We start from the raw sequence: 16,458 nt of genomic DNA, 5'->3' as shown, positions 1-16,458 counted from the left end.
GTCAGGAGTGTGAGCGTTCAATGTCGAAAGATTGAGAGTTATCTTTAAATAAATATTACCTTTTACTTACTCAAAATTAATAAAAATAATATTAAATATTACTCGTTGAAAGAATATTTGAATAAATTAAAATATATTTTAATATTAACAACAATCAGTTGATTTAATAGAATAAAATATAAGATATTATTTTTTTAATAATATTACGAGTTCAAGTTATGATATTGTGAATAAAAAAATAAATTACCAAAAGTTATTTTAAAATAAATATTTTTAATACTCTATCTGAATATAAATTAATATATATATATATATATTTAAAGAATATAAAGTTTATTGTTAAATTTAATGTATTATTTTTTAATTAATTTTGGGTTAATACAAGATAATATCTGATCAAATATAACTTTCAACCATCTGATATTGAACGTTCACACCTCTGAAATTCTTGGTGTTCGAACTCGAGACCTCAAGAAATAATAATAATTTCTTTACAACTGAGGTCGTTCGGTTAGTACTATGTTTTAAACATTATTATTATTATTATTTCAAATTCAATATTTCTTACAAGTGATTTATTTAAATAATTTTAAAATCTATATTTTAATTTATAACTTTTAAATCATAAAATTCTAAAATCATAAATTATATATTAATATTATTACTTATTTTATAGATTTTTTTATCATGCTATGATTTAATAATTCATATTAAATATATATATATATATATATTTGAAATATAAAATAATGTAATCTTTAACTGACAAAGGAGATTTAGACTTGATAAGAAAGTCAAATAGATTAACGGCTGTAAACAACCAAGGAGGTCGTTTTCAGAGTCCGATGACAACTGATCCAAGATTAAAACGACATCGTCCCAATCAACCTCCAAGAACAATATGAAAAACAAAGATCGAAACTTTCGTAAGAAGCAGAGGAAAAATCTTAAAGATTCAAGCTTTGATATTTGTTCCCAATAAACTTTTCAATCTCTGGTTAAGCTCGGTAACAGTTTAGGGTTTTCATTTAGATATGCAAACGGAAGCAAGAGTTGGTGTGGTAAATCCAAGCCCCGAAGGAGGAGGAAGAAGAAACAATGGGGTTGAAACGACACGCTTCAAACTTAAGCAGCAACAGCAAGAGTTGTTACAAGTACAAAAAACCCAGATCGGTACCGTCTCTCAGTTGCTCGCCGGTGGGGTTGCCGGTGCTTTGAGCAAGACTTGCACCGCTCCTCTTGCTCGTCTCACCATTCTCTTTCAGGTTTGTCTTTTAGTTCATTTTTTTAAACACTGTTTTTGGGGGTTTTGAGATGGTTTTGGGGTTGGTTTTGTTTTGTTTTGGTTTGTTTATTGGAGAAAAAATGTGGGTTTGGTGAAAGGTTTTGTTAGTGTTATAATGAATTTTGAATTAAAGATGATAATCATGTGCAGGCCGGACGCAATATTTTGTTAGTGGGAACTTTTAAAATTTCAAGTGCGAAAATATATTATGGTGCGAAAATACTTAAATTATTTGAGAATTGGAATTTTCATTGATGACTGCTCCGGCCGCCTCCTCGGTCCATCTCTGATTATGTGAGATGTTAATTTATGTTTTCTTTTTCCCAATCAGTGGAAGTGTATAGGGGAGCAGAGGTTATGTATTTGTAATTCATTGCTCAAATTGTATAGGAGTGTATATGAACTTTGGAGATTGATGCTATCAAGGATTGAGAACATTGTCTTCACCTTGTGTGTTTGAACCAATAGTATGACATCGAAAATTACGTATTATTAGTTGAGATGAGCCGTGTGATGTGATATGGTAATGTCTACGCAATGAGCCTTTCATGCATGGAGTCCACTAAAATTGTCGATTTTCTTGATCCTCTATCTGTTGAGCCCTTGCTTTTGTCGCAGAACAAAACAAATTTTGTTCAATCTGCGTGGCTTCTGCTTGATATTATAACTCGTTCGCCGCATCGTGTTTTCATCTTTTCATTGTTTGATTAATTCGTGTGACGGTTTGGTTCTCTCTCGTGTCTTGAATTGGTTTTCTTTCATGAGTAAGCAACCATTGTGATGACCTTGTTTTTGTCATCTTATAGGTGCAAGGTATGCATTCCGATGCTGCCACGTTAAGAAAAGCTAGTATATGGCGTGAAGCATCACGCATTGTTGGTGAAGAAGGTTTCCGAGCCTTTTGGAAAGGAAATCTAGTTACAATCGCACATCGTCTACCATATTCTTCACTAAATTTCTATGCCTATGAGCAGTATAAGAAGGTTGGTTCCGAAATTCCAGACATCATACCTTTTTCAAGACATTACCATCTGTATTTTAGTAAATTTGCTTCAATCTGATTAAGATTTGATACTCTTTGACCTTCTCTAATTATTTTTCAATTTTTGTTCTAACATTTTGATATTTATTCTCTGCTTCAGTTACTATATATGCATCCAGGACTGGATAGTGACGGTAAAAGTATGGGTTCTGAGCTTTGCATACATTTCGTAGGCGGTGGTTTGGCGGGAATTACGGCTGCATCTGCTACATATCCACTGGATCTTGTTAGAACACGTCTCGCTGCCCAGGTTAAGATCATATGCGCTTTGCAAAATATTTTCCACGGCTTCAAGTACATAATTAGTCTGTAGACTTTATTGCTTTAAGTAGTTAAATGGTGTTTTTTATTTTCATTTTTGTCGCTAACTGCTAGTTTACATGATCGAGATGCATGCATAGGTTCGTAATTTACTGGTACGTCTTATGATTTTTGTATTTAACCATCTCTACTTTTCTCCTATATATACAGACGAATGTTACATACTACAGAGGCATTTGTCATGCTTTGCGAACTATTTGCCTAGATGAAGGGGGTTTGGGCCTTTACAAGGGACTCGGAACGACTCTTTTAGGTGTTGGACCCAGCATAGCGATTAGCTTTTCAGTGTACGAGAGCTTGAGGTCTTTTTGGCAGGCACACAGGTAATTAATGTCTGTGTTTCTGGATGATTCATTATTTCATAAAGCATACTTTTCTAAGCCGAATCAACTTTCTATTAGGCCCCATGATTCCACTGTTCTGGTTAGTCTATCTTGTGGCAGTCTTTCCGGGATTGCATCATCGACAGGTGAGTGATCTTTTTACGAGCTCTGTCAGAACACTTGATTTGCATTTTTCAGAATTCCATGTTTTATTTTCATGTCCTTCCCTTTACCACATTGTGCTATTTTTCCCGAATAGCAGTAACAGAGATATTCCCGTATTATGTTGCACAACTTCTCGGTCTTAATACTTCTTTAAGCATTCAATTAAATGATTGGTGTAAGTGTGCCTAAAGATTCAGCTACTCTGTCGTCGTTAATTAACAATATTCTTCTGGCAAATGGTTGAAATACTCGCATTTTTTTGATCTAAAGGTGTCATTATCCAACTATAGAGGTTAATGCATTTAGCTTTTTACCATGCTTTTGATGCAGAGAAGCAGGTTGTGGTGCAAGCTCTGTATTAAAACCAGATTGAAACCTAGACCCGAGATCGCTCTCTCGCTTTTATGATTGAATGTTCAATTATCGGGTTCTTAATCATTGAAAATTTATTTCTCTTAAGCTAAAAAGATATGTTAAACCAATGACTTATTGCTGCAAAGGTCAATCTTGGAATTCTATAGCAGCTAAACCATCAATTGCTTTCTCCCGGAAGGGCCACCCACACCACACGACTTTTCTTGAAGAGTGCGGTATCAATTCAACATCATTATCGGATATCGGTGATGACGTTTGAGTTAAGGTTTTCTTGGTTGGCAGGGAAGTCATTGTTTGAAAGCTTTTTTCAATGTTTAGATGTCAAATATGTGAAGAATGTTGTTTAATCTCGAAAATTTGGATTCTTTATGAACTTAACGCTATCGGTAACATTGTTTAACTGGTTTGTGTTTGTTGAGTACAACCAGTTGGTGATATTTTTTTCCTACGATTTGCCTCGGATAAACCAATGTGTGGTTCTTACCATTTTGTGTTGTATAAATGCAGCAATATTCCCATTGGATCTCGTTAGGCGACGCAAACAACTAGAGGGAGCTGGTGGACGAGCCCGTGTTTACACAACAGGGCTTTTCGGCACATTTAAGCACATATTCCGGACCGAAGGCTTTCGTGGTTTATATAGAGGGATATTGCCCGAATATTACAAAGTGGTGCCTGGTGTCGGTATATGTTTCATGACATACGAAACGTTGAAGATGGTTTTAGCGGATGTTAGCTCAAAATTATAGCCCGTGGCGGCTGTTTGATTCATGGTCTGAATCGACGGGTTCGCGAAATTGGTTTATGTGATGGCACAGCACCATTTAAACCCCATAGCTCTTCTTGCAGTGGTAAGTTTTGTTATGCTACTGTTGAGAAATATATTTTTCCATGTAAATAGATAGATACTGTGACTTACATTTCAAGTGTAATCGACGATGTTGTCGGCTGGCATACTTAAGGACTCGATATCGATGATCTTCGTCTTCGAAAACCCTTGTCCCAGGTTCGAGTTTTTTATTTTTAACCTGATTGCAGGACTCAATGGCATGTATCATTACATTTATAACTTAAAATTTTAGTGATATTTTACCTTCTCTTTACAGAAGAGACTTGCTTGAAACGAGTCTTTGGACTACATCTGCTGTACTTTTATCTTCCATTTGATCATTTTGTTTTTCACCATGAAAAGTTACCGCAAGGTGTATATATATATATATATATATATATATATATTACAGAACAATATATGCTAAAAGCAAGTTGTTCTGAACCTGTGACATCATCTTTAACATATTTGTCATGGAACCCCATGAAAATTTTGGGGAAGCTATTTCAATCTTCTGTCATGACACTTTCAATACTCTTTTGACAAACTGAATCATCCATCGGTGAGATATTCACAACGGGAAGTTTCCGGCCAGGCGAATGTGGTCTAAGGTTCGACGTAAACCATATTTGTTGATGGCTGTGTTGGCAGCTCGAAACCCTGCGCCGTAGGCAGGGGAAGCATCGTGAGTAATCTGGTAAATGAAGAACTCACCAAGCTTGTTTTCGACATTCGATCTCCCTCCTTTTTTAGACGAAGAATAAGTTGATGAAGAAGCTGCTGATGTAGATGGCCGGCTGCTTGAACCCGGCAATACTTCGGTTTCGAGCCACATGTATGATAAAACTTGACAAATACCTTCCTCGACCTCGGGATTAAGATTTCGATATCCTGCAGTATATGTTGATGTAGAAAACAATAAGAAAATGGAAGTACTGGAAAAACTTGAGAAAGGAATGAGGATTGGATGCATGTACTCTACCTTTGAGGCGTAACCAGCCATGCATCAACTCGTGGGTGAGAATCGCCCCGGTTAGCAGCCTGCATTTCCGGCAAATATTACTGTCTGAACTTTGACAAGAGAAAGTAAATCGGAAAGAACATAAATGGGATTGTACCTTGGGAGACCATAAATAACCAAGATGGCAGTGACTTCACATTTCCTGGTCAGCTTCTGAGGCAGAGTTCTCATTCCGATAAGAAGTCGGCCTCCGATTCGTGGTTTCTTTAGTACCTGTAACAAAGCAAACAAAGACATCGTCGGACTTATGTCGATCAACAAATCAAAACAGTGGAATCAGTTCGGTTGACATACACTTGTAACTGTCTGTTCTTCAGACAGACATAAACCCCTTGTCTCAGGCATATGGTGATAACCCTGGAAAGAACCGAAACTGAAACATCAGAGACGTTCCGTTAAACATGAAAGATGTAAGAAGAATCGAGCGAAGGTTCATAATGTTACATTCTTTTCTCCAACAATAGCTTCATTAAGTGCTTGTCGTTCAACGAGAAGCATCGGAATTTGCTGGTCTAGTTTCATGTTCATTCCTTCATAGAAGTCCCTAATGGCATGGTAAAGCGGCTGGCAATCACCAGTGTCCATGATTGCAGATTCCATGCATTCCAAACATAAACTCCGACCATCTTCAAGTGAATAATATCTTACGTTCGAAGACTTCACAACACAAAAATCATGAAGAAAAAAAAAACGATAATCGACAATGGCGATTGTTACCAGAAAGTTCAAAACTTCAGCACACATTAAAAAGAAACAGTTCCTAGAATCCATACCTCTAAACGCTCACAGCTACAGCAGCGAGCTGTATTGTCCTGTTCATGTGATGGACAATACTTTTGGGACCAAAACGGATGGCATCGATACTCGATTAGACCGGCTGCATTCGTCGGAATCTGACATTTGATGTAACCAAAAATAAGAATGTGATTCATAGAACTAATACTTCAAATGATATGTTCCAGAAAGATTCTTACAAATTGGAGACAAACATCACATTTAGGATGCGTCAGTTCTTTGAAGCAAGTTTTGTGATATGGATCCCTCCCAGACACAGAAAACTTGAATCACCACAAACAGAACATAAGTTTAGAGCTGTATGATATTCTTATAGCCGAAGAAAATATAAATGAATCGAACTACCTCGTGCTGGGTAATCGGAAACCCGCAAGAACGGCAACGGAAGCAATTAGGATGAAAATATGCTCCCATGCATCGCAAGTAATTGCCATACCCGATTTCTTTGTGACATCCAGCACATACTCTGCAAGTCATAGGCATTCGGTAAGTACTCGAACAGGACAATATTGAATCCGTATCCGTCGTCCCGGAATCCGGCCATTCCATAATCTCACTTTGATATAAAACTATGATAAAACCTATTGTACCTATATCCAGCAAGATGACACTGCAAAGTGCCACAAGGAGGATACTTAGACGAATTCAAGCCGCCATTATCAACTCCCCTCAGTAAAGCTCCGCCGTAATTATCATCTCTCCCACGTTCATTGTAACCTAAATACACTTAAAACCGAATCGATATACAAAGATCTCGCGATCAAGAGAGAAAGAATTGAAGATTGAAGAGGGTCATGTAGGATCAAATTATCAAACAAGTCACTGTAAAACTTACCATTCGGTTTTCCCATACCCTCGGATAAAGAAAGCGCGATTGCATGATCTAATTCCTCTTGCTCTTTCTTCTTCCTAGGACGATCATCCTATTGACATGAACATAAACTCGACCTCAAACAAAATAGGCATTTTTTTTCAAATGAAAGTTAAGGATTAGCTATCCGCAATAGGAATAGCAGCATATAGCTATAAAGGTGCAGTCTGAAACCATTTTTTCATAATTACCGCAATCGATAAACACAAGGCAACTGAAAACACGACTATAACCGTAATTTAACTATTAAAAGTACACGAAAATAATATAGGGTAGTATAAGTTACCTGTGGTCGACCAACCGTGTTTTCTTCCCCAATAAACTGAGGGTTATATCCGCCACGACGACCGCCGGAACTGGACTTGAAAAGCTTACCCAGCCACTTCATAACCCTCGATTTTCTCTCCGGGTATGAATCATTACAGTCCCCTGCTTTTTTTTCCGTTGAAAAAAGTTCAATATACAATCAAAAGGTATACTACCAAATGAAAACTACACCAAAACAAACAAGAAAAAATCAGGGATCTAAATAGTTGTCCGCTATTCCGATCATTATATAGTAGTAGCAGTGTCATCCGAGGCTATTATTACATGACTGTCATATTTGCAATGCAATAACACCCTTATGTACACAATCGCCATAAATATAACACAATCGAAAATACGAATACAACCATAATGTAAATCCCTGGAAAAAACCAAAGGGTGTATCTAGAGATTTAAATACGGGTCCGTCACCGGTCATATAATGGTAGCGGTGCCGTCCGCAATCATAATTGCAGGACCACGATCCCTGCAATAGCGACTATCATATCCCAATCCCAACTCAAAATGCGGCTGTAACCGTTATTTAAATAGCAGGAAAAACAAAAGGGTTTATCAAAGAACTCGAGAAACTAAAAGCAACCCACCGTAGATACAAGGATGAGAGAGGTGGTTGACATCGGATGGAGGAGGAGCCATGGGGTGTATAAATAAGAAGTGTTGACCGGAATATGTGAAGGAAAGCGAGGGGAAGAAGGGGAGATGAAAGAAGCATTGTTAAAAGAAGGGAAAGAAAAGGAAGAATCTGAAACTAAAAGGAAAGCGCAGAGGGAGCAGGAGAGAAGAGATTCTTCGCTTGAGAAAGTGGAAGGAATATTTTTGTGTAAACTTTCTTTTCTTTGTTGCAGAGATCAGGTGCTATGCTTTCATTTTAGAGTAAATTATATATTTAGTATTGAACTATCATTTTTAATCCATTTTAGTATTTAAACATTTATTTTATTTCAAAATAATACTTAACATTTAGTTTTGTTTCATTTTAATACCTCACCATTAAAAATTTTAGTTTTTGTTTCATTATAGTATACCGTTCAAAATTTAATGTTAAGTTTTAAAAAAGTGGAAAGTTTAAGTACTAAAACGTAGGGGTGTTCAAATGATTAAAATGGCCACTGACCGAACCGAATTATCATTAACCGAATTAGCGAACTTTTTTGCTTTAATAGTTAACCAAACTGAATTTTAAAAAAAATATATTAATCGAACCGAATAAAGTTCGGTTAACCGAATAAAGTTCGGTTAACCGAATTAAATGATTTTTTTATAATTTTTCTAATTAAAATATTTTTTTAATTTAGGTTAAAATTTAATTTGTTATTAATAATTTAATGAGTCTAGTGTGGTTAAAAAATAATTAGATTTTAATTCTTAATGGGTTTGAGCTTAAAATATAAATTTAATATATATAATATATTAAATATTTAAGAATTTTGATTAATTTTGTTAATTAACCGATTTCGAACCAAATTAACTGTTAACCAAATATAAAAAAATTAGCCGTTCCCTGACTGAACTAATTCGATGACAGACCGAATTAACCGAACTAATTCGATTCGGTCGGTTAATTTGGTTAAAACCAAAAATTGAACACCCATACTAAAACGAATCAAAACTTATAGTTTAGGTACTAAATGCATAATTTACCCTTCATTTTATTTGAAAGGAAATTTTTTTTGCCGGGAAGAGGTAGAGTTGACGGGAAATGACCCTTGAATTCTTATGATTTACATTATTGTCATCATGTTTTGGTTTGATATTAGGGTCATAAATGAGACGAGACAAATCGTTATTCAAGTTTAATTCGGTCAAAGTTTAGTCAATATTATAATTGAATAGATTCGAATGAGCTTGAATTCGACTAGAGTTTTCAAGGAGACAAATGAACTATTTGATACCCAATTTAAAAAATTCACGAGCAATTAAAAAATTCATATATTAAATTTTATTTTTAAAATTATATTTTAGTATCTATATTTTTTACAATATATATATATATATATATATATATATATATATATATAATATAATATAAGGTTATCATGGACTTAAGGTTCAAATTGAAGTTCGAGCTAAGTATAAGAACATTTTGAATTTAAGTTTTATTTGAATTCAAGTCGAACTTCAATTTTAATTTTAAGTTTGAGTTGAGTTTAATAATTTTAAGCTCACGAGCTTTCGAATTGAGTCGAGTTCAACAATACTAAATTATAATATGTTAATAATTCATATTATAGATATCATATTTTTGTAATTTAAAAGGATGACAATTTAATCCAAATTTGACCCAACCTAAGGACAATAATGTAATTTTCTTAAAAAATATTATTTTTTTAATTAGGTCCTTATTTGTTACCAGATCGGATCGGGTTGGATCTGATTTATACTATAAAAATTCGAGTCAGGTTGAGGATATAAAATTTTCAAGTCGAAACGAGTCATGTAACACCTCAATTTCCAGGCTAGTAGTTTCGAGTTTAGCCGAGAGTAAGTAGACCTCGTGAAATTCATAAGTAAAGTTGTGGGGCTTAATTGGGTTTGGATTTGAGCCCAATTAGCCATAAAAAGGGGATTTTAGATTATGGAAAAATAAGCAATGACTACTTGTACAATTTTCCTATTTTGCAAATATGAGGGTTTGTATCCCATCATATTTATCTTCTCTTCATTTCTTCTTCCTTCATCTTCTCTAAGTAACCACAGCTCCAAGGTAAGGTCTTGAACATTTTTCTTGCTTCATTTTTGTTCTTAATCCCCTTGTAACGTAGTTTTAAAGAATCAAAGTCTTAGTTTAATTCCAACTAAAGAAAAATGGGGGTTTTCATACAAATCACCAAGGAAATGAATGTGGCTAAGCAAGGAGCTCAATTTTAGGATTCAAATATCAATGTACTGTATTTCTAATCCTTTGTGGTGTCATGATTTCCATAAACCATAATGTTTGTTGAAGATTTGAGTGTTTGGGTATATTAGGGTTTATTTTTGATTCTTGCCATGGATGATGTTGTTGTTAAAAAGCTAGTGTTTTTGTAGTGCTAGACGACCCTAATTAACTTCCACAAGCTTTATTAAACATTTGGAGACCTTATGAGAGTTTTTAGAGTGGTTTGGAGAGTTTTCTCGCAAGAAACAGTGTAATCTGTAGTAGAGGTTTTAAAACCCCTTGTTCAAAATGCAAATTTGCATAGAGGTTTCAAAACCCCCTAGGGTGGTTTCAAAACCCCCTACCCAAATGTTTAAAAAAGCCTAAAATATTGCCATGAAGGCCCTAAACCTATAGTATAACCATAAATGGGATTGAATATGTGTAAAACACTAAAATAAGTGCTAAAGAATGTGTTTAAAAGTGGGTTACAATGGATGCAACCATATTAAGCGTAATATGTCCAGGTATCTTTAGTCAAGTACGTATACGAATAGTTAAATATAAGGATTGTTGCAGAGGATATACCGACAAGCCGAAAAGTGTAAGTCATCCCCTTCAGCTCAAGGGGTGTTGAAGGGAAATATGATTAGAGCGACTTAAGCGTCACTAATCAGAGTTGCACTAGATTCAAGTATCGAGGTAGCAAATAGTACGACCAATGATCAACAAACTCAGTGATCATCATTGAATTAGGAACACGTCGAGACTTCTCTTTAGTCAAAGTGAATAAGGCGTCCTTAAGCAAAGAAGGAGTGTGATAGCTGCTAGTGATAAGATAGACCCACTTTAGAGAGTCCAACTATGCTAGGGTAAAGCGAGACTACCTTATTTGTCCTAATGGGGCATTGCTAGTGCTCGGGACATTTCAAGAGCTAATTAAGGTACAAGGCCCGAACACTCGTGAGGAGTGGGTTAGCAGTGTCAGTGTTGAATGGCTATTCGACTTTATGTGTGCATGGATAGTAATGATTATGAATTACCTTAAAGGCATAAGATAATAAAATAATGTTAAGCTTTTGTATAACGATCGAAATACTAGTAAGTGAGGGAACGTTCTCACCTGCTTGTGCTGCAAATGATAATAATGACAAGATAATAATATTATACGTGTAATAAAAATAAAAATCTAATGAGTTAAGATTCCATAAGACTTATGCCATTGTTTGCTGCTCGGGAAACGATAAGGATACCCGAGCTACTTGTATGCACGACGATCATTTAAAGTATATGCATGTGAAATATCCAGATATATGCCAGCAGTGTTAAGGCACTTTAGTATCAGTGCGAACACACTTTTGTACCAGTGCAAACACACTTTTGTATCAATGCCGAGGGCACTTTCGTGTATTAATGGTAACGTCAATAAATATATGTATATTTGTTCTTTGGTTATGTATCATTCTTATAACACTATGTCATTTTGATATTGCGCTTAGAGACCTAATATTTGTATACTCATGGCAAGACTCTCAGTACAAGATTAAGGGAAGCATGAGACTCAGACTATAGTGATAGAACTATTAAACCCTAAGTAGGTAGCACGTGATTCAGATTATGAATGTCCCTACTGCTTAGTGCCATGTTTGTAAGCTTAGCCTTCAGATGTTTTCCTTTGGCAGGTCAGTAGCTTGTGTAGTTCGTGGAGCACCATCACGGTGTGACTTCCAGCATCTCTGACAAAGTTTTGTACTGTAGCTTTATTGGGTATGTGTATTCATAGATCCTTACTTAAGTATTTGAATTGTAAACTTCAAGATGTATTATTTTGTTCTAAAGTATATGTCACGGAGCTCTGGTTTTGTAAAATGTTTTATATCAATTATTTATGTTTTAATTATGATGTCATTCATTGAGTTTAAAAAGAAAATGAACATTTTTTGAAAATCAAGGGTTGTCTCTGTGACCCATTATGGCACTTTAGACCCAATCGGATTTAGGGTGTTACAAGTCGAGTTCGAATGAAAGATACATACTTTCGGATAGGGTCGGGTTAACAAAAAACCAGACCTTAACCGACCCATTGCCATCCTTAATAATCTAAATTGTTTTTTTGGGAGAGTTCTCTTTCTATTCTTACAAAGTCAAATGATGGATGCTCTTTTGAGTTTTCAAGAGAATGTTAGGAACAATGACAACTAACTCAAACACCAACGTTGCTTTTTATTTTCATTTCAAACTATAGTACTTTTTATAATTACATGTGTTTGATTTGTTAATCGATTAAATTGAATTAAATATTGTAGATGTTCATTATAAAAATAATCTTCCTAGTTCATTTTTTACATGTACGACACTAAGATTCAAACAATTGATATTACTTAAGAAAATCTAATTCTGCTAGACTAATCGATAGTTAATTAAACTTAATATATTAATTTAATTAATGTTTAATTTAGATTCCAATTATTCATCTTTAGAAGACACATGCACGATAGGTATCAAAGACACTTATTTACACGAGCACGAGTTGGGCCAAACAGTGACAACCTCACGCACATGTATAGACATGATCTTCATTTATAGAAACTCATGATAAATGCAAACATTAGAAAGTCTCAAGTTCGAATTTAAAGAAAAACTCTCAAAGTTGAAAACTCGAGATTAGATGAGTTGGGTGTTACAACATCATCGATTTAGGGTTTTTCATTTTGAAAACATTAAAAACTCTAAACCAATACTTATCTAATCTCGAGTTCAAATCATGGACCTTGTCTTTATCAATATATAATATGTTCAAGGAAAGCCGTAGAATTTTATGTTTGTGGACAAATTTTTAAAATTGTAGGAAGTGGCGAATTTATAGAATTCTAGGAGAGTCGGAAATATATTTTTAATAGAAAATACATAAAAAAATTAAAATTTATGACAATTTTAATATTTTAGGAGGCCGACTGCCTTGCTTGCCCCCTCAATCTATCCCCAGATATATTAGGGTTTATCTTTGACACCAGAGAGTGGTGACATGCTTTGGCAATCGTTTAAAAAACCAAAGATATTAAACATTGATTTAGGATTAATGGTGGTTTGCATGTGATTAAGACATGGAACTGAATATGTTCTTTATCTTGTTCCCTAACTTTATTAATTGGCCATTGCTTTTAGAGAAAAAGAAAGAGAGATTTAATTGCTTGATCAAACGTTTGCTTTTTTATAATATTCTTCTGGGAATAAAATAAAGGGTGAACTAAATTATTAGTCACTAAACTTTAGGGTGTGTATCAATTTTGACATTAAATTTTAAATCATTTCAATTTTGACATTGAATTTTAGTTTATGTTTCAATTAAAGCATTTAATGATATGATTGTTTCTTTCTTGTTTTCTGTATAGAATCGTTGATTCGTTTGGTCGTCATTATCGATAAATTACTATTTATCACCAATCGTCATTCACAACAAGATCAATAGCTAAACGTTTGTATTTCACTCATCTTTCTTCTCATCATATTGTTTTTCTATAAAGCTCACTTAAATTTGGTGAAAATGTATCTAAATGTTTGACGTTCTAATGTTCCGGTCTTCTCTAATTGTCATCCAATAAGACTAATTTCTAAGTATGTTGTTGTATTCTCAAAATAATGCTTCTCACCATTCAGATTTTTAAACAAACACCTCAAACCTTCAAAATTTATAGATATTTTATGTTTAATTTTATGAGCTATAAAAGCGTTTTGGGAAAATCTAAACCGATAAACCGGTAAGGGATGGTAAGTCGAGTTTGTTGGTGTCAAGGGTGATCACAAAACAAGTATCTGAATACAAATAAACTTGTAGTAGAAAAAAATCTATTCAAATTGAGTTTTTTACTTTGATCAACATCTAACATCAAAAGTATAGTCATGTACAGACTCAACAGGTGTAGATGCTCAATTTTGTCTTCTATTTTAGGCCAAATACAAAAATAAGTGCCTAAACTATATCTCAAAAAAAGTTTGTGTTTAAAGAATTTTTCGCTAAAATAGGTGCCTAAAGTTTTCTCTGTTATACTTTTAGGTGCCTACCATTAAAAAAAACATTAAGTGACACGTGTCACGTCTTGATTTTTTTATAAAAAAATATGGATTAAACAAAATTTAAGCCATAAAATTCTAATGAAGAAGATAATGAAATTAAATAAAAATTTAATATTTTGACTTTACATCAACGCATGGACGAACACATAATTTTATACTAATATTGAACTTAAATTTAGGGGCGAAAACAGATTTTTAAATAAAAAATACATAAAAAAATCTAAAATATATGACAATTTTAAATTTTCAGGGGACGAATGCCCACCTACCCCTCAGTCCATCCCTGCATCAACATACCTATTAATTTTTACATCAATACTAAACTATGATGATATCTTATTGTTAATGGTTTACCGACTTATTATCATAAATAAAACGTAAACTAAACGTTACAATTTGAGATCGAATCGTATTCCTTGACAGAGTTTGCCATGTGTTTATCATCCCAAAAGAATGGAGATTTCTTTTAATTTTTTTTTTTTAAACGGGTAGATTTCTTTTGTTAATTTATGTTTGAAAAGACTGATGATGTCGCCATTTGAGGTTAATTAGAAGAAGAAGAAAACCCTATAAAGGAAAGATTCCTTCATGTTTGCATCAACATGAACACGTTGTGTTGTTTTACAAGCTTGCATGTGCTCTTCCATGGAGATGTAATTGGGGGGAACAAAGGGTAGGAGATACCCATGCCTGTTTAACGGCTATTTTGCCCAGATATTGCAGTGGAAAAAAAATTTCTCAAATAAGGTGATCTTTACTGTTTTTATTGGAAGATGCAAAGATCACCAGACATTATGAAGACACATGAAAAAGGGTTAACTACTTCAAATACCACTCACCTTTAAGCACGGGCTCGTTTATGCTACTGACGTTTCAATTTTGCCAATTTTAACACTGACGTTTATGTTTAGCTGCAATTATGTCACTCCGCCGTTAATTCATTAACGGAGCGATGACATGACATCTTTGTTCCATGACGGCAATGACATGGCTTCCTCACCAAAACGACATCAGTTTTAAAGGTGAAAAGTGAGACTGAAAAAAGTAGGGACCTAAATTATACAAGTAAAAAAGTGGGCTTGAAAAAAATTAAAGGTCTCAATAATAAATGTGAAAAGTGAGATTAAAAAATTAGGAGTCTCAGTTATAAAGTACAAAGGGGATTGAAAAACTTAGGGTAATCAATTATAAACGTAAAAAGTGGGATTGAAAAATCTAAGGCCCTCAATTATGGAGATAAAACGTAGGATTACAAAATTATGGGCCTAAATTATAAAGATAAAAATAAAATTGAAAAAAAACTAAAGGATAATAGAAAATTGGGGGCTTTATAAACTTATGTAATATTCGATCTAGATTAGACGATCAATGAATCAAATATTATAATGTTTGACTTGAAGAGTTTTTTTCTTTCCATATTTGTGAATTTAAGCATCTTTCCACTTTGGATGCAACAATTTGGTCATTAAATTTCAAAAAGTTACAATCAAGTCATCAATGACACCGCCGATCAACGTCTATGGTGCTCAATGAACCCTAACTTTCATCTTAAGATTCAAAATGATACCTTCATTCTAGGATATACTCTGTCTATCGCCATATGGCCCCGATCTAGAGATATGTTATTCCTCTCACCAATGGTAGCCTCTCCATCATTCGGATCTTCGAAAAACACAAATGACTCTTACCACCACCACATGTAACAGAAAACAACTAAAAGGTTCTCTAATGACACCTTTTAACGTTTGTTTGAGATCTGACGACACAGTGATGTGATTATTTCAGTCTGTTGATTGAATGACTTGATTGTAAAATTTTAAAATATAAGTGACTCAATTATAAAATTTACTAATAACAGAGGGACTTGTGATGATTTATCCTAATTAAATGAATTTAGAGGTCAATGACATTCAAACACGTCAAAATCCATAATACATAAGATATACACATAATTTTAGATTTTTTATTAAACTTTTGAATTGCTTTAGATCCCTTAGACATAGGTTTCTTCTACTTGTTAGGTCTTTAGATGTTGTGTTCATCTGCTTTACTCCACAACCTTACTATCCACTCATTCCGACATACTTTCTCTAGACGACACGAGATAATTCTTGTCGGATTTTCGAGCAGATAAACGAACATTGATCATCGAATTAAACGTTCAAGATTTAAG

The 16,458-nt window shown here is 34.1% G+C and overlaps 2 protein-coding genes across 4 annotated transcripts; one reads left to right on the top strand and one right to left on the bottom strand.

The window, feature by feature from the left end:
* Window positions 1-909: 909 nt before the first annotated feature.
* On the top strand, window positions 910-4,555 carry LOC120176487 (mitochondrial substrate carrier family protein B-like). 2 transcript variants are annotated; one of them, XM_039182918.1, is made up of 6 exons: window positions 910-1,265; window positions 2,092-2,268; window positions 2,428-2,577; window positions 2,799-2,971; window positions 3,050-3,117; window positions 4,019-4,555. In XM_039182918.1, the coding sequence occupies exons 1-6, from the start codon at window positions 1,035-1,037 to the stop codon at window positions 4,258-4,260; spliced, it is 1,041 nt and encodes a 346-aa protein (XP_039038849.1). In that variant the 5' UTR covers window positions 910-1,034; the 3' UTR covers window positions 4,261-4,555. The 2 variants fall into 2 exon arrangements, with proteins under 2 accessions (XP_039038849.1, XP_039038850.1); XM_039182919.1 differs by having other exon boundaries at window positions 3,467-4,112.
* A 128-nt stretch (window positions 4,556-4,683) lies between these two features.
* Window positions 4,684-8,150, bottom strand: LOC120176464 (protein DA1-related 2-like). Of its 2 annotated transcripts, none has more exons than XM_039182893.1 (12): window positions 7,939-8,150; window positions 7,314-7,456; window positions 6,992-7,079; window positions 6,747-6,882; window positions 6,502-6,622; window positions 6,336-6,419; window positions 6,135-6,254; window positions 5,806-6,018; window positions 5,656-5,718; window positions 5,459-5,574; window positions 5,323-5,381; window positions 4,684-5,231 (listed from the first exon to the last, which is right to left on the bottom strand). In XM_039182893.1, exons 1-12 carry the CDS (start codon window positions 7,988-7,990, stop codon window positions 4,912-4,914), a joined length of 1,515 nt encoding a protein of 504 aa, XP_039038824.1. In that variant the 5' UTR covers window positions 7,991-8,150; the 3' UTR covers window positions 4,684-4,911. The 2 variants fall into 2 exon arrangements, with proteins under 2 accessions (XP_039038824.1, XP_039038825.1); XM_039182894.1 differs by having other exon boundaries at window positions 4,685-5,231; window positions 6,747-6,873.
* Window positions 8,151-16,458: the final 8,308 nt, after the last annotated feature.

This window comes from Hibiscus syriacus, unplaced genomic scaffold, assembly GCF_006381635.1.
Source record: "Hibiscus syriacus cultivar Baekdansim isolate YM2019G1 unplaced genomic scaffold, ASM638163v2 tig00112249_pilon, whole genome shotgun sequence".
In the NCBI taxonomy this organism is placed as follows: Eukaryota; Viridiplantae; Streptophyta; class Magnoliopsida; order Malvales; family Malvaceae; genus Hibiscus; species Hibiscus syriacus.
Note: the sequence above shows the minus strand (reverse complement) of the source record. Positions and strands in the feature narration are given on the sequence as shown.

What these genes read in the sequence shown, in the direction of transcription:
- LOC120176487 (XM_039182918.1), top strand. Translation starts at nt 1,035, where the DNA reads ATGCAAACGGAAGCAAGAGTTGGTGTGGTAAATCCAAGCCCCGAAGGA. An exon ending in GTCTCACCATTCTCTTTCAG is followed by an intron (nt 1,266 to 2,091) that starts GTTTGTCTTTTA and finishes GTCATCTTATAG; the next exon opens with GTGCAAGGTATGCATTCCGA. An exon ending in TCTTTTTGGCAGGCACACAG is followed by an intron (nt 2,972 to 3,049) that starts GTAATTAATGTC and finishes ACTTTCTATTAG; the next exon opens with GCCCCATGATTCCACTGTTC.
- LOC120176464 (XM_039182893.1), bottom strand. Translation starts at nt 7,990, where the DNA reads ATGGCTCCTCCTCCATCCGATGTCAACCACCTCTCTCATCCTTGTATC. An exon ending in ACACGGTTGGTCGACCACAG is followed by an intron (nt 7,080 to 7,313) that starts GTAACTTATACT and finishes TCATGTCAATAG; the next exon opens with GATGATCGTCCTAGGAAGAA. An exon ending in GGGTATGGGAAAACCGAATG is followed by an intron (nt 6,883 to 6,991) that starts GTAAGTTTTACA and finishes TTCGGTTTTAAG; the next exon opens with TGTATTTAGGTTACAATGAA.